This window comes from Pipistrellus hanaki (genome assembly GCF_964339955.1).
Source record: "Pipistrellus hanaki genome assembly, chromosome: 15".
In the NCBI taxonomy this organism is placed as follows: domain Eukaryota; kingdom Metazoa; phylum Chordata; class Mammalia; order Chiroptera; family Vespertilionidae; genus Pipistrellus; species Pipistrellus hanaki.
In genome coordinates, this window is record NC_140517.1 from 48,268,436 (window position 1) to 48,293,204 (window position 24,769).

The 24,769-nt window shown below is 44.7% G+C and overlaps 1 protein-coding gene and 1 pseudogene across 3 annotated transcripts in view; one reads left to right on the plus strand and one right to left on the minus strand.

Annotated features, from left to right (window-relative positions):
• Window positions 1-24,769, minus strand: part of LOC311633819 (cullin-2-like) — a 392,353-nt pseudogene that overhangs the window by 149,263 nt on the left and 218,321 nt on the right. The window lies entirely within an intron of this gene.
• Window positions 19,713-24,769, plus strand: part of LOC311633370 (uncharacterized protein) — a 42,371-nt gene continuing 37,314 nt past the window's right edge. Inside the window, exons 1-2 of one of the 2 annotated variants that reach the window (XM_084905981.1) lie at window positions 19,720-21,659; window positions 22,611-22,737. In XM_084905981.1, the coding sequence (XP_084762107.1) occupies window positions 21,459-21,659; window positions 22,611-22,737 (328 nt within the window). In that variant the 5' untranslated portion in view covers window positions 19,720-21,458. Of the gene's footprint in view, window positions 21,660-22,610; window positions 22,738-24,769 lie in introns of both variants that reach the window. The other variant, XM_084905982.1, reaches the window with a different exon arrangement.

A 24,769-nucleotide genomic window follows, 5' to 3' on the forward strand; every position in this document is an offset into this window, starting at 1 on the left:
CAGATTCATCAGAGAGTGCACACTGGAGAAAAGCCTTATAAGTGTAGTGAATGTGGGGAGTCTTTTACCAGGAGCTCTGCTCTTCGTTGTCATCAGAGACTTCATACTGGAGAAAAGCCTTATCAATGCAGTGAATGTGAGAAATCTTTTAACACGACATCTAACCTTCATGAGCATCATCAGAGAATTCACACTGGAGAAAAACCTTATAAATGCAGCGATTGTGAAAAATCTTTTAGCACTAGCACTGACCTTCACTGTCATCAGAGAGTTCATACTGGTGAAAAACCTTATAAGTGCAGTGAATGTGGGAAATCTTTTACCAGGAACACTTCCCTTCGATATCATCAGAGATTGCACACTGGAGAAAGGCCCTATGAGTGCAGTGAATGTGGGAAATCTTTTCCCAGGAGCCGTTACCTTCATCTTCATTACAGAATTCACTGGAGAAAAGCCTTATAAATGCAGTGAGTGTGGGAACTCTTTTATCCATAGCACTCTTCTTACTGGTCATCAGCTAGTACACACTGGTGCAAACCATTATAAATGCTGTAAATGTGGGAAATATTTTACCACTAATGAATCTCATACATTTTAATGAATCTTACACATTTAAAAACCTACATGATATAAAATCCCCATAAGTGTTTTTATGGGGTGTTTTCTTTTTTTCTTTTATTTAAAAATATATTTTATTGATTTTTTTACAGAGAGGAAGAGAGAGGGATAGAGAGCCAGAAACATCGATGTGAGAGAATCATCTATCTGCTGCCTCCTGCACACTCCCCACTGGGGATGTGCCTGCAACCAAGGTACATTCTCTTGACCGGAATCGAACCTGGGACCTTTCAGTCTGCAGGCCGATGCGCTATCCAACTGAGCCAAACCGGTTTCGGCTTTTTTTTTTTTTTTTTTTTTTAATATATTTCATTGATTTTCTACAGAGAGGAGGAGAGAGGGATAGAGAGTTAAAAACATCAATGAGAGAGAATCATCGATCAGCTGCCTCTTGCACACCCCCTACTGGGGATGTGCCCGCAACCATGGTACATACCCTTGACCGGAATTGAACCTGGGACTTTTCAGTCCGCAGGCTGACGCTCTATCCATTGAGCTAAACCGGTTTCGGCTCTTTTTGTTTTGTATGTTGGAATCATATGTAGCTATGTTTCACTTTTTTAAATACTTAGAGGTGTTTCCAGATCTATGTCACTGCATATTTCTGTTAAGGTATTTCATTTGTTCCACCTATACGATCCTCCTGACATCATCAATCACCATCCTCTTGTGCCCAAGGAAGCTAACTCTGTTGTCTAATTTTTTGGAATGATTAATGTTAGCCCGACAAAACATAACATTGCAGAGGAACTGTCATTTTTAGAGACACACATTCCCTAGATGCCAATGATGTGTTTATTTATTTATTTATTTATTTAATATATTTTGATTTTTTACAGAGAGGAAGAGAGAGGGATAGAAAGTTAGAAACATCGATGAGAGAGAATCATCGATCAGCTGCCTCTTGCACACTCCCTACTGGGGATGTGCCCGCAACCAAGGTACATGCCCTTGACCAGAATTGAACCTGGGACCTTTCAGTCCACTGGCTGACGCTCTATCCACTGAGCCTAACCGGTTTCGGCCAATGATGAATTTATTGAGTGCCGAAGACATTAATGCCAATTTTATGTCTCTCTGGTTTGTGAAATAATGCTTTTCCCTAAGTCTTCGTCTTAGGTGTCCTATTTACTGTATTGGTTAGCTTATAAGGAGGTCTGAGCTCTCCAAACATTATGAGGCGAAAACTTTTCATGGGGCCTCAAACTTTCTTTGACCTTGTCTGGACAATGGGGTGTACAAATTAACTTAGCAGTTTTTGCCTAGTTTTCATGGCTGCCCATATTTTCCTAATAAATACTGTGGATTGTGGACTCTCTTTTCCTCATTTGAAGATGGAAGTTTTGAGTCAGATCACTGCAAAGATGGGATAGCTGTGACAACCTCAAGAATATCTTCGAGCTGCGTCAATATTTTTCTTGTTTTTAAGGGATTCCAATATATTTGAAGACTATCTCTTTCCATGTCTTACAGATGGCCATATGCCATAATGCCTTCAATTCCATGGGTAACGGTCACTGGTTGGAGGACCATTGCAATTTGGGGAAACCTTTTCACTATATAAACACTGGTCTAATGTGTTTTGGAGGGGCTGTCGCCCGTTAGATGGAATATCCCTCATCTAAATGTGCATCCAGAAATGTTTCTGAGCAAAAGTGTACAGGAGCATTGTTTTCACAGAATTGAGGATTTGAGGCATGCTTAACTTCTGTGGACACAATCATTATCATTGATTATCACCAAGAGGCTTTGTTGATTTCTGAAGCCTCTCATATGTTCATCTCAGAGTCATTGGTGCGCTGGCAGAAAAACAAAGACGAAGGCAAAGGGTGTCTGCAGTTCATGGATGTGGCTTTTGTGATTTGGCCAGCATTCTTGTTGGTTTGGTGAAAGTTCTTCATTGTTTGTTACATTTTCTGTCATTAAGGCAAGACAGTTGCCCAGAGATCATAAGAATGTGTATTCCACTGGGGAGGGAGGGTATGTATGGGGGGGGCAATGTTAAAATATGTACACAGATAATAATTTAATAAAAAATAAATAAAATAAAAAAATAAAATCACTCTTAAAAAAAAAAAAAAGAATGTGTATTCCATATAGATTTGCCAAACCTACTTTTCCAGATAGTGGAATATACACACTTTTTAATTTGGAAACATTTTTGAAACCTATAATGAGTAAAATACATGTGTCCAGTATAGTATTTCGTAAATGTTGATGTTGTGCTTGAAATTGAAACTATTATTATACTGATAATACTGATTATGTCTATCACTGTACATTTGCTTCATGACGTTTTAAAGTCTATCAGCTTTCCAAGTAACCATTGTTTTACATCCTATTTTAACAGATGACTTTGCATTTTTAAAATATTTTTCTTCTCTAACTTATATTTCATAAATGCTTGGAGATTTAGTAAAGACATATTTGTAACCCATCTCTCTTTTTTAAAAAAAAATATATTTTATTGATTTTCTTACAGAGAGGAAGGGAGAGGGATAGAGAGCTAGAAACATCGATGAGAGAGAAACATCGATCAGCTGCCTCCTGCACACCTCCTACAGGGGATGTGCCTGCAACCAATGTACATGCCCTTGACTGGAATTGAATCTGGGACCTTTAAGTCAGCAGGCTGACACTCTATCCACTGAGCCAAACCGGTTTTGGCTGTAACCCATCTCTTTTTGATAAATATTCTTACCTTTGAATATATCACCAATAGTTTATCCATTTTTATTTATTTATTTATTTATTGCTCAAAAAAATTTTTTTAATTAAATTATTATCTGTGTACATATTATAACATTGCAGTTTATCCATTTTTTAAAATATTTGGTTATTTCTAAGAAAGCTGGTACAAATATCCTATATAATAAAGAGTTTATATGCTCATTAGACTGAACAGCAGAATGACTATCTGCATGACTTTCCGTACAAAGCCAAGGTTGCAAGGGGCTGTGAGGGACAAGCCCCTTGCACAAATTTCATACATTGGAACTCTAGTTGTTGTGTAATTCTTTATATGGATACTAGAGACCCAGTGAATGAAAATTCATGGACTAGACGGGTGTGCCTCAGCCCAACCTCTCTCCTCTGACAGTCCGGAGCCCTCAGGGACGGGAGGTGACCCACCATGAGGGCAAGGCAACACCACATCACACCTCTGCTGCTGCCACTGCCGGCAGTGCAAGCCTCCGCTCGGCCTGACCCTGGGAGGCTAAGGGACTAAGGGGACTGGGTACCACCCTCATGTGGCTATGGGTGAAGCCAAATTTGAGGGCATGGCAGTAAATTAGCATATTTTCTTATTGGCTGTGGGTGCTGCCATCTTTGAAGGAGGCAGTCAATTACCATATTCTCTCCTTATTGACTATGGGCACCGCTATTTTTGAAGGTGAGTCAGTTTTCTATGGCATGAGAATCTATTACCATATTCCCTCTTTATTTGATAGCATAAGTTTCTTTTTTTAAAAAATACATATTTTACTGATTTTTTACAGAGAGGAAGGGAGAGGGAAGAAGAGTTAGAAACATGGATGAGAGAGAAACATCAGTCAGCTGCCTCCTGCATACCCCCTACTGTGGTTGTGCCTGCATCCAAGGTAAATGCCCTTGACCTGAATTGAACCTGGGACCCTTGAGTCTGCAGGTGGACTCTATCCACAGAATTAAACTGGTTATGGCTAATAAGTTTCATTTAACTTTGTCAAAAATTTCATACATAATCTAGGTCCTTGTGTATTTGAATGTTTAAATTTGCAAAGATTAGCATTTTGTTATCTAAAATAAATCTACCATCATAGATGATATGGCTCAATTGCTTGGGTGTGATCCCATGCATTGAAGGTTTACTGGTTGGATTTTTGTGCTTCTGCCTGGATTGTGGGCTAGCTCCCAGGAATCAGGTGTGCAGGAAGCCACCGGTCAATGTGGCACTCTTGCATCGTGTTTCTCTCCCTCTCCCTTTTTCTCTTTCCAAAAAATAATAAAATTTGCTATCTGGCATGGCTCAGTTATTGAGTTTCAACCCATGAACCAGGAAATCATGGTTCGATCTCCAGTCAGGGCACATGCTAGGGCCCTGGGCTAGATCCAGTGTGGTTCATGCAGGAGGCAACTAATCAATGATTCTCATTCATCATTGATGTTTCTCTCTCTCCCAAACCAGAAACTCCAGGCTCTCTCTGCATTTCCCAGGCAAGGCACTTCTCACTTTGCCAATGCCCACCAAGCACCTTTGTTTTTGGGTGCATTTTAATATTTATTTATTTTAATATATTTTATTGATTTTCCACAGAGAGGAAGGGAGAGGGACAGAGAGCCAGAAACGTCGATGATGATAAACATCGACCAGCTGCCTCCCGCACACCCCCCACTGAGGTTGTGCCCGCAACCAATGTACATGCTCTTGACCGGAATCGAACCCGGAACCCCTCAGTCCGCAGACCGACACTCTATCCACTGAGCCAAACCGGTTTTGGCTTTGGGTACATTTTAGTAAGAAATGGGACCTATAAGAAGCCACTGACTCTGCTGCAGGGAGGCAGGTGCTGTGGGCATATGTTGTGCCCCACATCTCCAGCAGGCTTGCTGAACTCCCTTGAGTCTCAGTTGGCTGAATGTGACATGCACTGAATGTCACTGAATGTGACAATGATTGATGGCACTTACTCTGGCCTTCCAAGGTAAATACAAGTAACAAACTGAGTACTTGTTGCTAGGATTTCAGTTAGATTTTTCAGTATTTTCTCTCTCCTCACAACAACCTGGGCAAGTGGAAACTTCTATCAGATTGCTGAAAAATTTCAGTATCAGGGAAATGAAGTCAGCTCCCCACGTTTACTCCACAGACAAGTGTCAGATTCAAGGGGCTGGATTTTTTTAATAATATATATTTTATTGATTTTTTACAGAGAGGAAGAGAGAGGGATAGAGAGTTAGAAACATCGATGAGAGAGAAGCATCGACCAGCTGCCTCTTGCACACCCCCTACCGGGGATGTGCCCGCAACCAATGTACATGCCCCTGACCGGAATCGAACCTGGGACCCCTCAGTCCGCAGACCGACGCTCCACCACTGAGCCAAACCGGCTTCGGCAAGGGGCTGGATTTTAACCATTATTTTCTCCAGCGTCAGACACAATCTCTACCACTAATGTGCAACCCTCACTGGAGCAGGTAGAGTCTGAGGATCATGGTGGCTCAGCTGAAGATACTGTTTCCATTGTTGTTGTTAAGTTTTTCCTCCCATTCTCTTCGCATCTCAGAGCATTTGGCCTCCCCATTTTCAGGGCAACCCCATAATTTCTCAGCTGCAGTAGTTTCTCCAGGGGAAACTACTTTCACTGTGAGCTGTAATTTGTCTGCCTTCCCTTTGATCCCAGCAGAATTTCATGCACAGTAGACCTCGGTAATTTGGCCTGGGCCTCTGCACCTGCGCCCCATGTTGGGTGTCATGCTGTGACTACATTCACTGTGATTTTCTTGTTTCAGCTTGACCCTTCAAAAAGTATACCGAGCCAGAACCAGTTTGGCTCAGTGGACAGCGCGTCAGCCTGCGGACTGAAAGGTCCCAGGTTCGATTCCGGTCAAGGGCATGTACCTTGGTTGCGGGCACGTCCCCAGTGGAGGGTGTGCAGGAGGCAGCTGGTCGATGTTTCTCTCTCATCGATGTTTCTGACTTTCTGTCCCTCTCCCTTCCTCTCTGGAAAAAAACCAATAAAATATATATTAAAAAAAAACACACCAACATACCTATGAGCCAAACCGGTTTCAGCTCTTGCTTATTTTTAATGTCCTTTCTGGCTGAAGTTAGTAACCCTCTTTCCCAGTAGATGGCACTGTGTACATACACTGTGGCAAATGCATACCAGCTGTGGGTACAGATGGTGACAGGCTTTCCCTTCCCCCGTGGGAGGGCCTGGATTAGGGCCAGAAGCTCGGCTCGGCTCTCTGTGCTGAAGTCCCTCTGCTTAGGGACTGCGACCACATGGTGCGATTCAAGGTGACTCCTGCCACCCCCGTACCAGATTCCATCGCTCACATAGCTGCTCCCGCATTTGGTGATGATAGCAGGATGTCCATGAGGTCTGGCTGAGCCGTGTGGAATGCATCTGTTACCGCTATGCAATCATAGAGGGGCTCGTCCAGATCACCATCATCTGGGAGTAGGTTTGCAGGGTTGGTGGCCAGCGTCTTATGGAACCGGATGCAGGGCTAGTCCAGGAAAAGAGCTGGGAACCGGGTAACCTTGGCATTCGACATCTGCCTTTCCAGAGCTCCTTGGAGGAGGGCCTCAGTAGCACATGGTGTCGTCAGGACTAACTCCTGGCCCAGAGTCAGTCTGTCCCTCTCCTCCACTATCAGTGCTGTGGCGGCCACTGCCCGGAGGCGTGCAGGCCATCCTGATGCCCCTGGGTCTAATCTCTTAGACAGATAGGCTGCCGGTCTCTGCCAGGGACCAAGAGTCTGGGTGAGAACCCCTTTGGCAAGGCCCCTTACCTTGCTAACATAGGGGTGAAAGGGCTTCGTGACATCCTGTAAGGCTAGGGCAGGTGCTGAGAGGAGAGCCTTCTTTAGTTCCTCAAAGTTCCATTGTTCCACCTCTGCCCCATCCAATGGCTTCTTCCCCCGCCCGCCTCCCTCCCCCGCTGCTTGAGTGTAGAGGTTCAGCAAGCTCCGCAAACCTTGGTCTCCATAGGGGGCAGTATCAAACCACCCGTAGGAACTGTGGAACCTGCAACTTGGTTGTTGGCGCAGGGATGCTTAAGATGGCCTCTATTTGGCCAAAACCGGTTTGGCTCAGTGGATAGAGCGTCCGTCTGCGGACTGGAAGGTCCCGGGTTCAATTCCGGTCAAGGGCATGTGCCTTGGTTGCGGGCACATCCCCAGTGGGAGCTGTGCATTTATTTCAGAAAGAAGAAGGGAGAAGGAAGAGGGAGAGACAGAGAAACATCAATGATGAGAGAGAATCATGGATCCGCTGCCTCTTGCACGACCCCTACTCGGGATCAAGCAAATTGGGCATGTACCCTGACAGGTCATTGAACCAGGACCTCCCAGTTCACTGGTCAACACTAAACCAGTGACATTGCCAGGCCAGATTATCTCCTTCCACCAACATGGACTCAAGTCCCTTCACCAGGAAAACATGACAACTTCCTTTAGCCGTTTTTGAGATGTGTCTCTCCTGAGGACGTGACACTTCCTAGCCCCGCAGTGGCTATCTCCTTGTTTCCTACAGGAGTGATGAGGAAAAGACCCTGATCACGTTCTTGGACTCTAGGACTACATTACCCAGAACACCCTGAGCGGAAGACCAACAGCTTAGCCAATCGAGGGTCAGAAAAGGTGTTTCCAGGCGACGCTTAACTGCAAGGGGCGGGACTTCCGGCACCCCTACACTGTGCATTTTGGCTCTACGCACAGCCCATCTGCTACCACTTTATTGGCTCCAGGTCGCTCGGTGAGGTGCCCCGACAGAGAAGGCGCGGGAGCCACGGCGCCCACAGCGCACGCGCGGGGGTGAAGCCCGGTGTCCGCACCCGGGTGACCCGCTCCGCGGCCCGGACAGGCCCCGCCATCCCCGCGGCGGCCGCTCCCCCCGCCGCCGCCCCCGGGCTCCGCGCTCACAGTCCGATGGCGGCACCCGCCCCGAGGCGCGGGGCTGAGGTGAGTGCGCGTCCCCCGGGCTCCCCCCGCCGCCTCACCCCGCACCCCACAGCCCGGTGCGGGCCTGTCCCTCCTGCAGCTCCGTCCGCGGGGAGGACCGTGAGGAAGGCGGAGGGGAGGGAGGAGCGCGGTGGCTTCTGAGGACACAGCCAGTGCGGGGCGGAGAGGACAGGGGTGACCGGCCTCTGAGGTTCCCCTGAGGGTGTGGCTGTGAGGATCGGCGGGTAGATCGGAGGCTGCAGGGAGGCCGTCAGACTCATTCGGAGACCCTCAGAGGACTGCATTTGACTTGCATCCGGCTGGACTATGGTACAAGCACTCTCGGATGCCATATAGTCCAAGTTCATGGTTGATCTCCTGGGATGGAGTAGGAAGGGGGGCAGAGCTGAGGGAGTGAACTTGGGGTCTGAAGGAGAACGTGACACAGTAGTGTGCACATCTAGAGGAAGAGGAAGTGGGAGCTGATGGTGCTGGGGACCTGGCCTGGAGACTTAAGAGTGAAGCATCAGCCCTGATTTGGCTTTGTCTTGGAGGCAGGATCTGGGAGACTGCAGGGGTATTGCTTGGTAGGAAGACTGGGGCCCTGCAGGCATGGCCCAGAGCTTAGGTGCATGCCCTCCCAGGGCCTGAACCCTCTGCTGTACCTGAGGGCAGTCACAGTGAGTAATGGGACTGTGATGAGAGAGCAAGTAGCACAGGCATTAGGGCTTGGTGTCCACACTAACCGGTGCTCTGGAGTAGGTTGAGGGGGGGAAGGTGTGTAAGGAGTAGGAGTCAGGGATACAGCTTTGGTTTCAATAGTTTCAATTCTGGGAGTTTACAAATGGCTGCGGAGTAAGTGGATGCTACCCAGACACACTCCCAGGAATTCAACTAAATTGTAATTCAACTAAAATACAAAATAATAATAATAATAATCCTGAATAATCTATTGTCTCCATTCTGACAGGTTGGCGTGACCTTTGAGGACATTGCCCTGTACTTCTCCGGGGAGGAATGGAGCCTCCTGGATGAGGGTCAGAGACAGCTGTACCTGAATGTGATGCTGGAGAACTTTGAACTCGTGTCCTCGCTGGGTAAGACCCTCACTGTCACCAGTGACCTGGACTTGACATTACACATCCTCATGCCCCTTTACCCCGGATGTGCTCTGTCCTCACTACTTGGGTTTCAGTTTTGTGGGCCCTGCTGTTCTTGGGAGGTTTGGTTTGTTTGCTCTGCCCTTTTCTTTTTCTGCAATCACAACACCTCCTGTAATGAACTCCTAGGGAGGGATTTGTGGTTGTTACTGTGGCAGGGAGCCTAATGGATTCCTCCCTGATCAGTGAGAAAAAGCATTTTTTATATTCCTGTTGGTCATTGGTACATATTTTTGGAAAAGTTGCCTCTACATCTTTAGCCTATTTTTTTTAAAATATATTTTTATTGATTTCATAGAGGAAGTGTGAGGGAGAGAGAGATATTATAGAAACATCAATGATGAGAGAGAATCATTGATAGGCTGCATACTGCAAGCCTGGCATGTTCCCTAACCCAAAATGGAATTCTGACCTCCTGGCTCATAGGTTAACATTCACTCACATAGCCACCTCTGGCCGGGCTAGCCAATTTTTTTTTTATTTCACTTTTTAAAATTTTATTTCAAGAAAAATTATTTTAAATGTAATAATGTTACATGCAACATACTTTAGTGTTTCCAGAAAAATGATCTTAAATATAATAATGTTACATGAAATAAACATTAATATCCCAAGAAAAATGAACTTTTATATAATAACTAGAGTCCCGATGCACAATGATTCGTGTAAGAATGGGTCTTCCTTCCCCTGGCTGCCATCACCACCTTTGCTCTGGCCCAGAGCAGGCTTTCTGCCTTTGCTCTGTCCTGAAGCTGCCTTCCCAAGCTGCCCAGAGGCCCAGAGCTACTAGGGCATCCTATCCCACCCCTGGCCACTCTACTCCTGAACATGCAAATTAACCCCCTTTTTTGGGTTAATTTGCATACCCACTCCTGATTGGCTGGTGGGCATCATGAAGGAACAGTCAATTTGCATCTTACTCTTCTATTAGTGTAGAGCAGGGGTCTTCAAACTACGGCCTGTGGGCCACATGCGGCCCGCAGAGGAGTCTGATCCGGCCCGCCAGGTTTTTTGGGCAGTGAGCGCAGCCGAGGTGTTACAGTAGGAATTAGTAGTTCATATAGTCCGGCCCTCCAGCTCTCTGAGGGACCGTGATCTGGCCCCCACTTTAAAAAGTTTGAGGACCCCTGGTGTAGAGATTAATGTTTTTAGAATAAAAGGATTTTAAATATAATAATATTACCAAAACTATATCACAAATTGTAAGAAATACTAAAAATCTAAAAAGAGCATGGTTACTTCTATTATATTCTATAATATTTTCCCCCCTCTGTTTCTATTTTTTTATTTTTTATTTTTATTTTTATTTATTTATTTATTTTATTATTTTTTTAATATATCAACATTTTATTGTTTTTTTACAGAGAGGAAGGGAGAGAGATAAAGATAGGATGTGAACATCGACCAGCTGCCTCTTGCACGCCCCCTACTGGGGACGTGCCCACAACCAAGGTACATGCCCTTGACCAGAATCGAATCCTGGACCTTTCAGTCCGCAGGCTGATGCTTTATCCACTGTGCCAAACCAGTTTCGGCTGGCTCTATTTTTATTCATCGGTTTATATTGTTCATTATATTCCACACCTGAGTGAGATCATATGACATTTATCTTTCTCCGACTAGCTAATTTCGCTTAGCATGATGCTTTTAAAGTCTTTTTTGTCAGATATGAGTATTGCTACTCTAGGGTTTTTTTTTGTTTTCCATTTGCATGGGAACTTTTTCGATCCCTTCACTTTCATCCTGTGTGTATCTTTTTTTTTTTTTTGAGGTGGTTCTCTTATAGACAGCAAATTGTTGGGTTATATTTTTGTAGCCATTCAATTACCCTACAGCTTTTGATTGGAGCATTAAGCTACCATATTTTTCGGACCATAAGACGCACTTTTTTCCCCCCAGAAGTGGGGGGGAAAAGTCCCTGCGTCTTATGGTCCAAATATAGCCTACACATATACTTTAAAAAAAAAGTTTTTTTACTTGCCCGGCTCTGTGTGGTCTCTGTGTGCTTGCCCGGCTCTGTGTGCTTGCTGCAGCCACTGTCCATTCCTCCGTGCCCAGAGTGTCTGCCCCGCTCTGTAAACCCCGAGTGGTAGAGGAGTTCCCATGTATGGTAGTCAGCCTCCATGCCCTCGCTGCAGCCATATCTCCATGTCAGCCCAGGTGCGGTGTACGGTAACTGCGTAATCCAAACCGTAATCATCGCCTGTACCCCTTGCTGGCCCGTACTCCGTGCCCGGAAGAATACCGCGTCTATTCCCCCAATCATTCCTCTCCGCCCTCTGTTGCCGTGCTTGACTACTGGGTAGGCGTACTGTAGATCGCCGCCCACCAGTAAACTCCGCCCTCCGCTGGATGCCCTGATTGATAACACCGCTATGTCAGAATTTCTCTTTATACTATTATACCGGTAACTGTCAAAATGTTTGTACTGCAACAAACTTCATACCGGTATATTGTATGCAGAGACTTTCTGTGATACCAAACCAATAACATTTAACATAATGTAAAACACTCTCCAGCCTCTTTTCTCACCACTACAATGTGTAGATACCCATAAACTATGCAAAGAAAGCATAGAAAGTCTCTGCGTGATTTATGGGTTTACACATTGTAGTGGTAACACTGAACTTTGCTGACAGCTTTTAGCCTTGTGAGAAGCTGGAAAGTGTTTTACACAGTACCGTAAATGTTATTGCTAAATCACAGAAAGTCTCTGCATACGGTATACAGGCAATATTCTGAAAACTACTACAGCTTGCCCCCACTATACTAGTAACATACAGTGTTTAGGCCTGAGGGCCCTTTCACACATATGCAGCTGTGTTGTTGCGTTAAAATCTCTGCTGCATGTAGTACGCGTTTTCTATGCATTTTCTGTGCGTTTTTTGTGCGGTGTGTTTTTTTTCCCATTGACTAGTATGATGTATGGTGATGTTAACGCACAAAAGATGCAGAATGCCGCATCTTTAAAACTGCTGCAAAACAAACACGAAATAAACGCATATACCTACGCAGTTTTGCTGCGTTTTTTATGCGGTAACTGTCCATTTTTTTATTGTGTCTGTTAACGCACTGAAAACGGACAAAAAACGCATACTAAGTGTGAAAGGGGCCTGACTGCAATAAAATGTGTGGAGGGGGGAGGGAGAGATATGAGAGCACCTGATGGAATATGGGGGGAAGGATTAAAAAGACATACCGTATTGGTATTTTCTACAGTTCTTTAATTACGGTTTTGCAGAAATACGGTACCAGTACCGCCCCCTCACTAAGATGTCCAAGCAGAAGAGATGCACATATAAAGTTGGTTTCAAGCTGGAAGTTATAAAATATGCAAAGGAGCATGGCAACAGGGCAGCAGAGAGACACTTTGGACCACCTCCCTCTGAAAAGATGATAAGAGAGTGGAGGAAACAGGAGGATCAGCTGCAAAAGTTGGAGAAAAGTAGTAAGCACACTTTACGTGGGCATGCTGCAAAGTGGCCAGAGTTGGAGGTGGACATAAAGGAGTGGATCACACATCACCGTGAAAATGGCTTCTTGGTCTCCACAAAAATGATCATAAATAAAGCAAAACTCATTGCTGTGGAAAAAGGAATTCAAAATTTCACTGGCTCACCATCATGGTGCTACAGATTCATGAAGCGATCTGGCCTTGCTATGCGCACCAAAACAAAAATTGCTCAAAAAATGCCCAATGAATACGAAGAAAAGATCTTGTCTTTTCACAAATTCGTCATTGATGCCAGAAAGAAGAATCAATTTGAACTAAGCCAGATTGGAAATATGGATGAAGTCCCGCTTACTTTTGATGTGCCATCCAATAGAACAGGAGACCACAAAGGAGCAAAAACTATAACCGTTAAAACTTCAGGGTATGAGAAAACCCATTACAGGCTTGTGTTGTCCTGCTGTGCAGATGGTACTAAATTGCCACCGATGCTCATCTTCAAAAGGAAAACTTTTCCAAAAGAAGCGATTCCTCGGGGAGTCGTGGTGCATGTCCATGACAAAGGATGGATGGACGAAAAGGGAATGAGGCTCTGGATTGAAAAAGTGTGGTCCAAGCGTCCAGGCGGGCTTTTAAAAAAACCATCCTTGTTAGTGCTTGACCAGTTCAGAGCACATATCACCGACACTACAAAAAAGAACTTTAGAGAAGTCAAAACTCATTTAGCTGTAATTCCCGGTGGTCTTACCAGCCAGCTGCAACCTCTGGACATGTCCATCAACAAACCATTTAAAGTGTTTATGAGGGAAGAGTGGAACAAATGGATGGCTGCTGGTAATCATGATCTTACACCTACCGGTACTGGAAGAATGAAAAGGCCCACTATTACCCAAGTTTGTGAGTGGGTGAAAACCTCATGGGACTCAGTTAAGGATGAGATCATTGTACATTCCTTCAAAAAATGTGGCATCAGCAATGCCTTAGATGGGACTGAAGATGATATGTTATATGAAAATACTGGTACCAGCACCAGTAGTGACGAAAGTCCTGTTAGTGATTGTGAGGATCTGAGCTTTCTAGATTCTGGCTCTAGCGATGAGGAGTTCTTGGGGTTCTCATAAAACAAGCAGAACCTTTACCATAAATTTTCAACTTTATTCTAATTTATTACTGAAGTCTCTCGTTATTGTGTTTTACAGTACATTTTGTCTTTTGCTGACTGTATTTGTTAATAATGGTTCTAAAATGGTTCTAAATGCTGCTGTTTACTTTACAGGGTTGATTGCATGTGTTTATGACTGTGATGTTGGGTTTTAATGCACATAAAATATTTTAGGACACTATCTGTTTCAGAATCTTTTTTTCTTCATTTCCCTTCTCTAAAAACTGGTGCATCTTATGGTCCGGTGCGTCTTATGGTCCGAAAAATACGGTATTTAGAGTTATTATTGAGAGATACTTATTTATAGTCATTTTTAATTGGCTAGGTTTTTTCCTCTATTTCTTTTTCTCAGCAATCCCTTTAGCAGTTCTTGTAATGCTGGCTTGGTGGTGATGAAGTCCTTGAGCCTTTTTTTGTCTGGGAAGCTCTTTATTTGACCATCTATTTTGAATGATAGCCTTGCTGGATATAGTACTCTTCGTCTCAGATCCTTGTTTTCCATTACTTTGAGTACCTCATGCCATTCCCTTTTGGCCTGTAGAGTTTCTGATGAGAAATCAGGTGTCAGCCTTATGGGAACTCCTTTGTAGGTACCGTATTTTTCGGACCATAAGACGCACCGGACCATAAGACACACCAGTTTTTAGAGAAGGGAAATGAAGAAAAAAAGATTCTGAAACAAATAGTGTCCTAAAATATTTTATGTGCATTAAAACCCAACATCACAGTCATAAACACATGTAACCAACCCTGTAAAGTAAACAGCAGCATTTAGAACCATTTTAGAGCCGGGCAAGCACACAGAGACCACACAGAGCCGGGCAAGTAAAAAAACTTTTTTTTTACAGTATATGTGTAGGCTATATTTGGACCATAAGACGCAGGGACTTTTCCCCCCCACTTCTGGGGGGGAAAAAGTGCGTCTTATGGTCCGAAAAATACGGTAACTGTTCTGTTCTGTTAGTCTTTGTTTCTGTGTTTATTCCAGCATCACACTGTTTGGTTTCTTTGGCTTTATATAGACTGAATTCAGGAAGTTTGATGCCACCAGGTTAGTTCTTTGTTAAGTTTGCTTTTGCTATTACAGGTCTTTGGGCTCCACACATTTCAAGATTCTGTTTTTATTTCTTTGTTAAATACCATTGGAATTATTGTTGGGATTGCTTTTAATCTGTAGATTGCTTTGGGTAGTATAGACCAGCGTTTTTCAACCACTGTTCCGCGGCACACTAGTGTGCTGCGAGATGTTGCCTGGTGTGCCATAGGTGCAGACAAAACAAGAATTTTATAATTTTTCACTATTTTGTTTACTTAATATTTCATAATAAAGTAATTATAAAATACTTTCTTTGTGTTTATTTGATTCCTATTCAAGAGAATTACTTTATATATAGTCAATATAGGCACAGAGTTAAATTTTTTAACATTTTCTAATGGTGGTGTGCCTCGTGATTTTTTTCATGAAACAAGTGTGCCTTTGCCCAAAAAAGGTTGAAAAACACTGGTATAGACATTATAAGGGTATTAAATTTCAAATCCTCAAGTAAAGATGTCTTTCCATTTATTTGTGTTTTCTTCCACTTTTTCATCACTGTCTTGAGTTCAATGTATAGACCTTTCACCATTTTGGTGGAATTTACTCCCGAGTACATTGTTGATTCTGTTACAAACTTGACTACTTTCTTTATTTCTCTATCAAAAATTTATTGTTAATGTGTAGAAATGACACTGATGTTTATGTGTTAACATCATAAAAAGTTCATATCCTATAAACTTTTGAAAATTTTTATTTGTTAAATTTTGAGAAAGGAAGTGAGACAGAGACAGAAATAGAGAGGAAAACATTGATTTGCTATTCCATCAATCTATGCATTTATTGGCTGTCCCCTGCGTGTATCCTGAAGGCAGATCAAACTCACAACCTCAGAGTACTGGGAGCACACTTTCACAGAGTGAGCCACTGGCCATGGCTCTGAATTCATTTTTAATTTCAGAAGCTCATAGTGGGATCTTGACGTTTTTCTCCATGTAGAGTCATGTCATCTGCCAACATCTGATATGATACCTTGTGGTTCATATAGTCAGGGGTAATACATTTTTTTTTTTTTTAACAAAAGCACCTTGCTAATTTGAACTATGCTCTTTTTGGTTTTTAATAATTTGAAACTGATTTTTATAAAAATAGGAAGAAGGATAGTGAGAAAATATAATGAGAGCAAAATATTGATTGCCTGCCTCCTATATGCCTCCTTCCAGGGATAGAACCTGCAAACCCAGCATTTGCCCTGCCTAAGAATGTAATCGGCATCTTCTTGGTGCATGGGATATCATCCAATCAACTCAGCCACACTGGAGAAAAGCCTTATAAAGGGAGTGAATGTGGGAAGTCTTTTACCAGGAGCACTGACCTTTGTGATCATCAAGGAGTTCGCACTACAGAAAGGCCTTATGAGTGCAGTGAATGTGGGAAATCTTTTCCCAGGAGCATTGACTGTTGTCTTCATCAGAGAGTTCACACTGTAGAAAAGCCTTATAAATGCAGTGAATGTGGGAAATCGTTTACCAGGAGCACTGCCCTTCGAGTTCATCAGAGAATGCACACTGGAGAAAGGCCTTATGAGTGCCATGAATGTGGGAAGTCTTTTGCCTGGAGCAGTACCCTTCGTTGTCATCAAAGAATTCACACAGGAGAAAAGCCTTATCAATGCACTGAATGTGGAAAATATTTTACCACAACAGGTCACCTTCATCAGCATCATCAGAGAATTCACACTGGAAAAAAGCCTTATAAATGCAGTGAATGTGAAAAATCTTTCCCCACTACCGATGACCTTCATTGCCATCAGAGGGTTCACACCGGGAAAAAGCCTTATAAATGCAGTGAATGTGGGAAATCTTTTACCAGGAGCACTGCCCTTCGAGATCATCAAAGATTACACACTGGAGAAAGGCCTTATGAGTGCAGTGAATGTGGGAAATCTTTTCCCAGGAGTGCTGATCTTCGTCTTCATAACAGAATTCACACTGGAGAAAAGCCTTACAAATGCAGGGAATGTGGAAAATCTTTTATTTATAGCACTCTTCTTTCTCGTCATCAGCGTGTTCACACTGGAGCAAACTCTTACAAATGCAGTGAATGTGGGAAAACTTTATCCACCAGCATTGCCCTTCAAGGTCATCAGAGATTGCACACTGGAGAAAGGCCTTATGTGTGCAGTGAATGTGGGAAATCTTTCACCACTCACATTGCCCTTTACTGTCATCAGAAAATTCACACTAGAGAAAAGTGTTATAAATGCAGTGAATGTGGAAGATCTTTTACCTGGAGCACTGCTCTTCATCGTCATCAGAGACTTCATACAGGAGAAAAGCCTTATAAATGCTGTGAATGTGGGAAATCGTTTGCAAGGAACTATAGTCTCCAGTATCATCACCGAATTCACACTGACGAAAGACATTATGAGTCCAATTAACATCAGATATCTCTCAGCCAAATTTCTAAATATGCTCTGCACATATGAGTTTACATGTGAAACTTAGATGTGTAGGAAATGTGTTTTGTTTTTTTTAGTTATGTCTTAACAATAGTTTAAGAAAATTTGTGAAGTTTCATCTGTCTGAATTGAATCTCATACATTTAAATACCTACATTATGTAAATCCCCCAGGTGACCTCCTCTGCAGCCCTGATCGCCTGCAACTGCCCTCCCTTGTAGCCCTGGTCCCTCCCAACTGCCCTCTCCTGCCAGCCCTGTCACCCCTAACTGCCTTCCTCTGCTGGCCTGATTACCCCCAACTGCCTTTCCTTGTAGACCTAGTCCCTCCCAACCTCCTTGCCAGGCTTGCCTGATTGCCCACAACTGTCCTTCCCTGCTGTCCATCTTGTGGTGGCCATCTTTGACCACATGGGGGCAACCATCTTTGTGTTGGAGTGATGGTCAATTTGCATATTACCTATTTATTATATAGGACTAATGTCCAGTGCATGAAATTCTTGCGGGGGGAGAGGGGGCCTGTCCCTCAGCCTGGCCTGTCCCCTATCCAATCTGGTACCTCTCAGCAATCGGACCTAAACCTGCAGTTAGACATCCCTCTCACAATCCAGGACTGCTGGCTCAACCGCTAACCTCCCTGCCTGCCTGATTGTCCCTAACCACTCTGCCTGCCAGCCTGCTCACTCCCAACTGTCCCCTGTGTCAGCATGCTTGCCCCAAACTGCTTCCCCCGCCCCCCCTTGCCTGCTCACCCCCACCTGTCCTCCCCACTGGCCTCCTCAACACCAACCCCCCCCACCACCACCACCAGTGGCCTGATCACTCCAATGGCCCCACCACTGGTCTGATCACCCAGAACTGCCCTCCCCTCTTGTCCTCTAACCTCCTCTGCCCTGCCACCATGGCTTTGTGTAGAAGAACATCGGAAAGGTCTCCTGGAAGGTCTTCCAGTCTAATTAACATATTACCCTTTTATTAGTATAGTCAGTAAGCCAGGATAAGTAGAATAGGGAAATTAAAATAGTTGAAAAACAATTTGTAGCCATTTAGTAAATCCTATCTTCCCTCAACCAAGGACACTTAAGAATAGATGATTTTCATTTTTTCTCCCTAAACAGAGAATAAGTAGCTTATATCAATGTACTTAGGGAAACTAATAGCATAAATGCAATTAGTGTCAGTTGCTGACCCCACCCAAGGGCAAATGAAGTTAGAAAATAAACCTTATTTTGCTTACTCCTTTTCTAAAGCAAACGTTGTATAAATATTATATGTTATATTAATCAGGTATCCAAAAAACTTAGTTATGGGATCTGAAATTTTACTAGCTTATGTTTGTGTTTAATAGCCTCTTGTCACTTTGAGTGCTATATAATCTTTTTTTTTTTTTTTTTTTTTTTTTTTTTTTTTTTTTTTTTTTTTTTACCTGTCTATATAGCAGGGCAACTATTTTATTTTATTGTTTTAAGATAAAGAATTACAAATAGAGTACATATTATCTCTTTTTATTCCCCATTTACCTTCCCCCAGCCTCTCCTACCCCTTGTTGCATGCCTACATCCCACCCCTTGTAGGGTCTTGTGTCCATTGGTTGTGTTTTATGCATGCATACAAGTCCTTCGGTTGATCTCTTTACCTCTCTTCTCCAACACTCCCCAGGCTTCCCACTATAATTTGATAGTCTGTTCAATGCTTTACTGCCTCTGTATCTTTCTATCTTTTTGTTCATCAGGTTATAGTGTTCTTTATTTTCCATAAATGAGTGAGATCATGTGGTATTTTTCTTTCATTGCTTGGCTTAGTTCACTTAGCATAATGCTCTCCAGGTCCATCCATGCTGCTGCAAATGGTAAGAATTCCTTCTTTAATTTATTTATTTGTTTGTTTGTTTATTTATTTTTTATTGATTTTTTACAGAGAGGAAGAGAGAGGGATAGAGAGCTAGAAACATCGATGAGAAAGAAACACCAATCAGCTGCCTCCTGCATACTCCCCATTGGGGATGTGCCTGCAACTAGTGTACATGCCCTTGACTGGAATCGAACCTGGGACCTTCCAGTCCGCAGACCAAACCTTCCAGTCCGCAGACCAATGCTCTATCCACCGTGTCCTCCAACATAAACTATACTTCCTGCCTTTCAAGGCAGGGGGTGGGGTGGGTGCGGGGTGGAAGAGACACAAAAGTCCTTGGATTTCGTGAGAAATTTATCCAGGAGCGTAAATGTCTGAGTAACCTCAGAAGCCAGTCATGCTGCACTTTTTTTTTTTTTTAAATATATTTTATTGATTTTTTAGAGAGGAAGGGAGAGAGATAGAGAACTAGAAACGTCGATGAGAGAGAAACATCGACCAGCTGCCTCTTGCACACCCCCTATCGGGGATGTGCCTGCAACCAAGGTACATGCCCTTGACCAGAATCGAACCCGGGACCTTCAGTCAGCAGGCCGACGCTCTATACACTGAGCCAAACCGGTTTCGGCTGTCTCTCTTTCCTTCTAAAATCAATTCCTTCCTCCCTGAAAACAATAAAATATATATATTAAAAAAAAGACTACATAAGGAAGTAGAGATTATAAGCATGGTGAAGAAGGCAATGGGGGCTCTGGTGGGACCCCATTCTTTGCGCAACAAGATCGTTATTTCTTTTAAAAAAATATATATATTTTATTGATTTTTGACATAGAGGAAGAGAGAGGGATAGAGAGTTAGAAACATCCATCAGCTGCCTCTTGCACTCCCCCTACTGGGGATGTGCCCGCAACCAAGGTACTGTACATGCCCTTGACCAGAATCGAATCCAGTCATCCACTGAGCCAAGTTGATTTTGGCAAGATCGTTAATATTTTCATGATAATAGGCAGTTCTTAAGTGAGAATGGACCGCTTTCTAAGGTTCACTTCCAGGTCCAAGAATTGACCCCCAGGTCCAGGGGTTATAAAAGTCCCAGCACATTAGAAAGTCTTTTAGAGTCTTTAATGCAGGCATCTCTCTTTAATTAAACTGCTATATTTGTATCACAGATAATGTGTGTGTGCTTTTAAATATGGTTTTTATAACATTGATCTCAGAGAGAGGAAGGGAAAAGGGAGAGACAGAGAAACATCCACGATGAGAGAGAATCATTGATCCTCTGTCTCCTGCAGCCCCCTACTGGGGATCAAGCTGGAAATGGGCAATACCAGACAGGTAATTGAACCACGACAACCTAGGTCAGTGGTCGGCAAACTCCTTAGCCAACAGAGCCAAATATCAACCAGTACAACGATTGAAATTTCTTTTGAGAGCCAAATTTTTTAAACTTAAAGTATATAGGTAGGTACATTGTTATTAACTTAATTAGGGTACTCCTAAGGCCTTTGCTAAAAACTCAAGGGGCCAAAGAGCCGCATGTGGCTCGGGAGGCGCAGTTTGCCAACCACTGACCTAGGACACTGGCCATCACAGCCGCAATCCGGGTTTTTTGGGCTGTGGAGACCCTCGGAGGACTGTGGTTGCCCTGCATCCAGCTGGACTGTGGTACAAGTACTCTCAGATACCACATGCCCTATGATAATATTTTTTCATCAACATAGATTCAAATCCCTTCACCAGGAAAAGATGGCAACTTCCTTTAGCCGTTTTTAAGACGTGTCTCTCCTGAGGACGTGACATTTCATAGCCCTGCAGTGGATATCTCCCTGTTTCCTACAGGAGTGATGTGGTAAAGACCCTGATGGCTTTCTTGGACTCTGGGACTACGTTACCCAGAACACCCTGCGCGGAAGACCAACAGCTTAGCCAATCAATGGTCAGAAAAGGTGTTTCCAAGCAACGCTAAACTCCAAGGGGCGGGACTTCCTGCTTCCACGCAAGGGACATTTTGGCTCTACCCAGACGCAGTCTGCACCCTGTTTGGAGGCTCCGGACCGCTGGGTCCCGGTGGAGATGCCCCGACAGAGAAGGCGCGGGAGCCGCGGCGCCCACAGCGCACGCGCGGGGGTGAAGCCCGGTGTCCGCACCCGGGTGACCCGCCCCGCGGCCCGGACAGGCCCCGCCATCCCCGCGGCGGCCGCTCCCCCCGCCGCCGCCCCCGGGCTCCGCGCTCACAGTCCGATGGCGGCGCCCGCCCCGAGGCGCGGGGCTGAGGTGAGTGCGGTCCCCCGGGCCCCCCGCCTCCTCACCCCGCACCCCACAGCCCGGTGCGGGCCTGTCCCTCCTGCAGCTCCGTCCGCGGGGAGGACCGTGAGGAAGGCGGAGGGGAGGGAGGAGCGCGGTGGCTTCTGAGGACACAGCCAGTGCGGGGCGGAGAGGACAGGGGTGACCGGCCTCTGAGGTTCCCCTGAGGGTGTGGCTGTGAGGATCGGCGGGCAGATCAGAGGCTGCAGGGAGGACTCACAGCCTCATGGGGGCTTTCCCGGCTGTGGGGTCCCTCAGGGGCCTGGGGTGGTCCTGCGTCAGGCTGCGGTACCAGCACTCTCCGATACCATATGCCAAGTTCAGGGTTGATCTAGTGGCATGGAGCAGGAAGGGGGCAGAGCCGAGGGGGTTTACCTGCGGTCTGAAGATGTGAAGGAGGAGGACATGACACGGTGGTGTGCACATCTAGAGAAAGAGGAAGTGGGAGCTGATGGTGCTGGGGACCTGGCCTGGAGACTTCAGGGTGAAGCATAAGCTCTGGGTTGGCTTTGTCTTGGAGGCAGGATCTGGGAGACAAGCTTGGCAGGAAGGCTGGCATGGCCCAGAGCTTAGATGCATGCCTTCCCAGTACCCTAACCCTCTGCTATTGCTGAGGGCAGTCACAGTGAGTGATGGGACTGTGGTGAGAGAGCAGCCTGCACTGGCATTAGGGCCTGGTGTCCACACTAAACTGGGGAGCCCTGGAGGGGGTGGAGGGTGGGGAAGCTGTGTGAGGAGTAGAATTGTGTTTTCTCAGAAAGACAGCTTTGGTCTCAGTCTCAATTCTGGGAGGTTAAAAATGGCTGTGGAGTAAATGGATGCCACACAGACACACTCCCAGGACCAAATTGGAATTGCAACTAAAAGGGAAAAAAAAAAAAAAAAAAGAATCGGAACAAAGTATTGTCTCCATTCTGACAGGTTGGTGTGACCTTTGAGGACGTTGTCCTGTACTTCTCCGGGGAGGAATGGAGCCTCCTGGATGAGGGTCAGAGACAGCTGTACCTGAATGTGATGCTGGAGAACTTTGAACTTGTATCCTCCCTGGGTAAGACCCTCACCGTCACCAGGGACTGGACTTGACATTACACATCCTCATGCCCCTTTACCGGGATGTGTTCTGTCCTCACTGCTTGGCTTTCAGTTTTGTGGGCCCTTGCTGTTCTTGGTAGGACTGGTTTGTTTGCTCTGCCCTTTTATTTTTCTGCAATCACAACACCTCCCGTACTGACTCCTAGGGAGGGATTTGTGGTTGTTACTGTGGCAGGGAGCCTAATGGATTCCTCCCTGATCAGTGAGGAAAAGCATTCTTTACATTCCTGTTGGTCATTGGTACAAAGTTTGGGGGAAATTGCCTCTATATCCTTAGCCTGTTTTTTAACCATATTTTTTTGCTATTGTCTCCGTTGAATACCTTCTATATTTGATATATTATTTATTACATACAGATACTGAATTGTCCTTTAGCATGTGCTTAGTTTTGCTTTGCAGATATTTTTAGGGTTTTTTGTTTTGTTCTCTTTTGAATATATTTTTATTGATTTCAGAGAAGATGGGAGAGGGAGAGATAGATAGAAACATCAATAATGAGAAAAAAATCATTGATTGGCTGCCTCCTGCATGCCCCCTACTGGGGCTGGAGCCATCACCGCAGGCATGTGACCTGACTGGGAATGGAACCTGGGACCTCTTGGATCATAGGACACTCAGTTCTTTGAACCACCACAGCCAGGCTGTGCAGGGTTTTTGTTTTTACAAATTCAATGTTTTTGGCAATCCTGCATGCAGGAGATTTGGTGTGGCCATCTTTCTGGCTGGCCCAGATGCTGTTAGTGTTAACATAAGAGATATTCAAATCTGGAAATAATTTTAAAAATATATATTTTATTGATTTTGTACAGAGAGGAAGGGAGAGAGATAGAGAGTTAGAAACATCGATGAGAGTCATCAATCAGCTGCCTCTTGCACACCCCCTACTGGGGATGTGCCTGCAACCAAGGTACATGCCCTTGACCGGAATTGAACCCGGGACCCTTCAGTTCCCAAGCCAACACTCTATCCATTGAGCCAAACCAGTTTCGGCTGGAAATAATTTTTGTGAGTTCATTTGGTCCAAACTTTCAACAGTTGCCAGGAAGGAAAATCTCAAGGCATTGATATAATGCTCCAGAGAATGGCAGTTTTGTTCCTTATTTGATACATTACAACCAAGATAGCAGACACAGGTGTTTTTACATGAAATTCATTGGTGACAAATTAAGGAAGCAGAAGAGAGCAAAGCGGGGCTACTTCTGCAATTGGATAAAAAGTAAAATGATAACTCTTTAACATAGCTGGTACAGGATAGCTAATAATATTAATATGATGAATATAGCAGTGTGAGTATTTATAGTCTCTGCTATGATGCATTTGTTTTTCACTGAGATATCCCAAAAAAGGCAAGTTATCATAGATGCAAAAGACAATAGACAGGCTCCGTTAAGGTAAAGATTGACTTTTGTCCATGAATATTCTAACTGAGGACATATCTACCTGTCATGACTGTTTTTTGTTAGAAAGTTCAATTTTAAACTACCCTTTGTGGTCACTTTAGTTCTTTGCGGTCGGATCACCCCCTAACTGTTCCCCTGACAGCCTCATTGCCTCCTTACTGCCCTCCTATTGACCTGCCTGATTGGCCCTAACCACTGTACATGCCTGACTGATTGCCCTTAACTGCATCTGCTTGCTGGCCTGATCACCCCCTAACTGGTCCCCTGCCAGGCTGCTCATCCCCTAACCACCCTCCCTTGTCAGCCTGGTCTCCCCTTAACTGCCCCCCTGCCAGCCTGGTTGCACCTTAACAGTCCCCCTACCGGCCTGGTCCTCCCATAATTGCCACTCTGCCAGCCTGGCTGCCCCTTAATTGCCCCATGTCGACCTAGTCACCCTCTAACTGCCCTGTGCTTGCCTGATTTCGCCCTAACTGCTCCCCTGCCAGCCTGCCTCATGACCTTTAACTACTCAACTTGCCTGCCTGATCGCCCCTAACTGCCTCCTGCTGGCCTGGTTGCCCCCCCCCCCCCCCCCGCCCCATTGCC